The 1408-nt window shown below is 52.6% G+C and overlaps 1 protein-coding gene across 1 annotated transcript; it reads left to right on the forward strand.

Moving 5' to 3' along the window:
- The first annotated feature begins 207 nt into the window (after positions 1–207).
- LOC101656517 (lipopolysaccharide-induced tumor necrosis factor-alpha factor homolog) lies at positions 208–687 on the forward strand. The gene has a single exon (XM_013006877.1). It carries the CDS (start codon positions 208–210, stop codon positions 685–687), a length of 480 nt encoding a protein of 159 aa, XP_012862331.1.
- Positions 688–1408: the final 721 nt, after the last annotated feature.

Below are 1408 nucleotides of genomic sequence, written 5' to 3' on the forward strand. Positions count from 1 at the left end.
CCCTCCTTCCCCCCCAAAGGAACTACTAGTGGTTTCAAACTGGGGATGTTGTGGATTGCAGCCCAACACAGAACTACAATGCAACCAGGACTCCTTATATATCCATTACAGGAGTTAAGTAGATCATTAACCGCTTAAAACAATTATGTCTGTTGCTTATAAAGAACATTCTGGACCTCCCGGCTGGACTCGCGGGCGGCGGTGAAAATGTCGGTTCCAGGACCCTACCAGGCGGCTTCCGGCCCTTCCTCGGTGCCCAGTGCAACCCCGACCTACGAACAGACGGTCAGCAACCACTACCCTTCGCCTCCAATGCCCATACCTGGGCCCACCATGGGACTCATGACAGGCCCCGACCGGAAGGACATGAACCTTCCTGTGTACTACACACAGCCGGTGCCCGTGCCCAACGCCAATGCCAGAGCCGTGCAGACCGTGTATGTGCAGCAGCCTGTCTCGCTTTTCGACCGCCTGGTCCAGATGTGTTGTCCTTCCTGCAGCAAGATGATCGTGACAAGGCTGTCCTATAACGCCGGCGCCCTCACCTGGCTCTCCTGCAGGAGCCTGTGCCTGCTGGGGTGTGTGTTGGGCGGCTGCTTCATCCACGTCTGCGTGGACGCCCTGCAGGACATGGACCACTACTGCCCAAACTACAAAGCTCTGCTGGGCACCTACAAGCGTTTGTAGAACTCAGCCGGGACGTCGAGGGAGCCATGCACCGCAGGATGTCCCCTCCGGCCCTCGCCCAGCCCCACCATGGCGGAGGCTCAGCCTTGGTGGTCTTTTCTCTCCAGGAGCCCATCATCAAAAGTCACAAACTTCTCAGCCCAGACTTTGCTGCTTAGAGATGCACAGGACATGCAAAGACGTTCCGGCAAGCGCCAGCCCAGGGCCTTCTGCCCCTTGAGACCCCAGCTCACCCCTTCTAACTGGGGTGGTTGCCTGGTCTGAATACCTTCCGGGGGTCCAACATGGGCCGGCTCCTTCCCCTGCCTCCGCGAGTCCTTCTGGTGGTGGTCTCAAGCTGAGAAGTCACAGGTTGCCTTATTTTCTAGACTGTTCTGGCCTTGAAGGGGTGGAACTCGCCTGAGTGTCCACCAGCTTCATCTGCTCCGCCCACCCACCCTGGGGACACAAATCTTGCCATAGCGACTTCAGGGCTTGTCTCTGTCATGTCAGTGCTGACTTTTCATTAGCACACAGAATCACTTTAATTCCTTTCATCCCTCATTTTTTTTCTCCTGCTTGGAATTTTTTATTCTTTTAAAAAAATTTATAATTAAAAAAAATTTATAGTTATCATTTATTTTTAAATTAATTATCTTTTAAAAAATGCTTTTATTGGGGGCTCTAACATCTCATCACAACCCATACATTCCTCCAATGTGTCAAGTACATTTTCACATAT

Source organism: Echinops telfairi, unplaced genomic scaffold, assembly GCF_000313985.2.
Source record: "Echinops telfairi isolate 266 unplaced genomic scaffold, ASM31398v2 ScPeMD7_44;HRSCAF=162, whole genome shotgun sequence".
Lineage (NCBI taxonomy): Eukaryota > Metazoa > Chordata > Mammalia > Afrosoricida > Tenrecidae > Echinops > Echinops telfairi.

Coding starts and splice junctions, on each gene's coding strand:
- LOC101656517 (XM_013006877.1), top strand. CDS start 208: ATGTCGGTTCCAGGACCCTACCAGGCGGCTTCCGGCCCTTCCTCGGTG.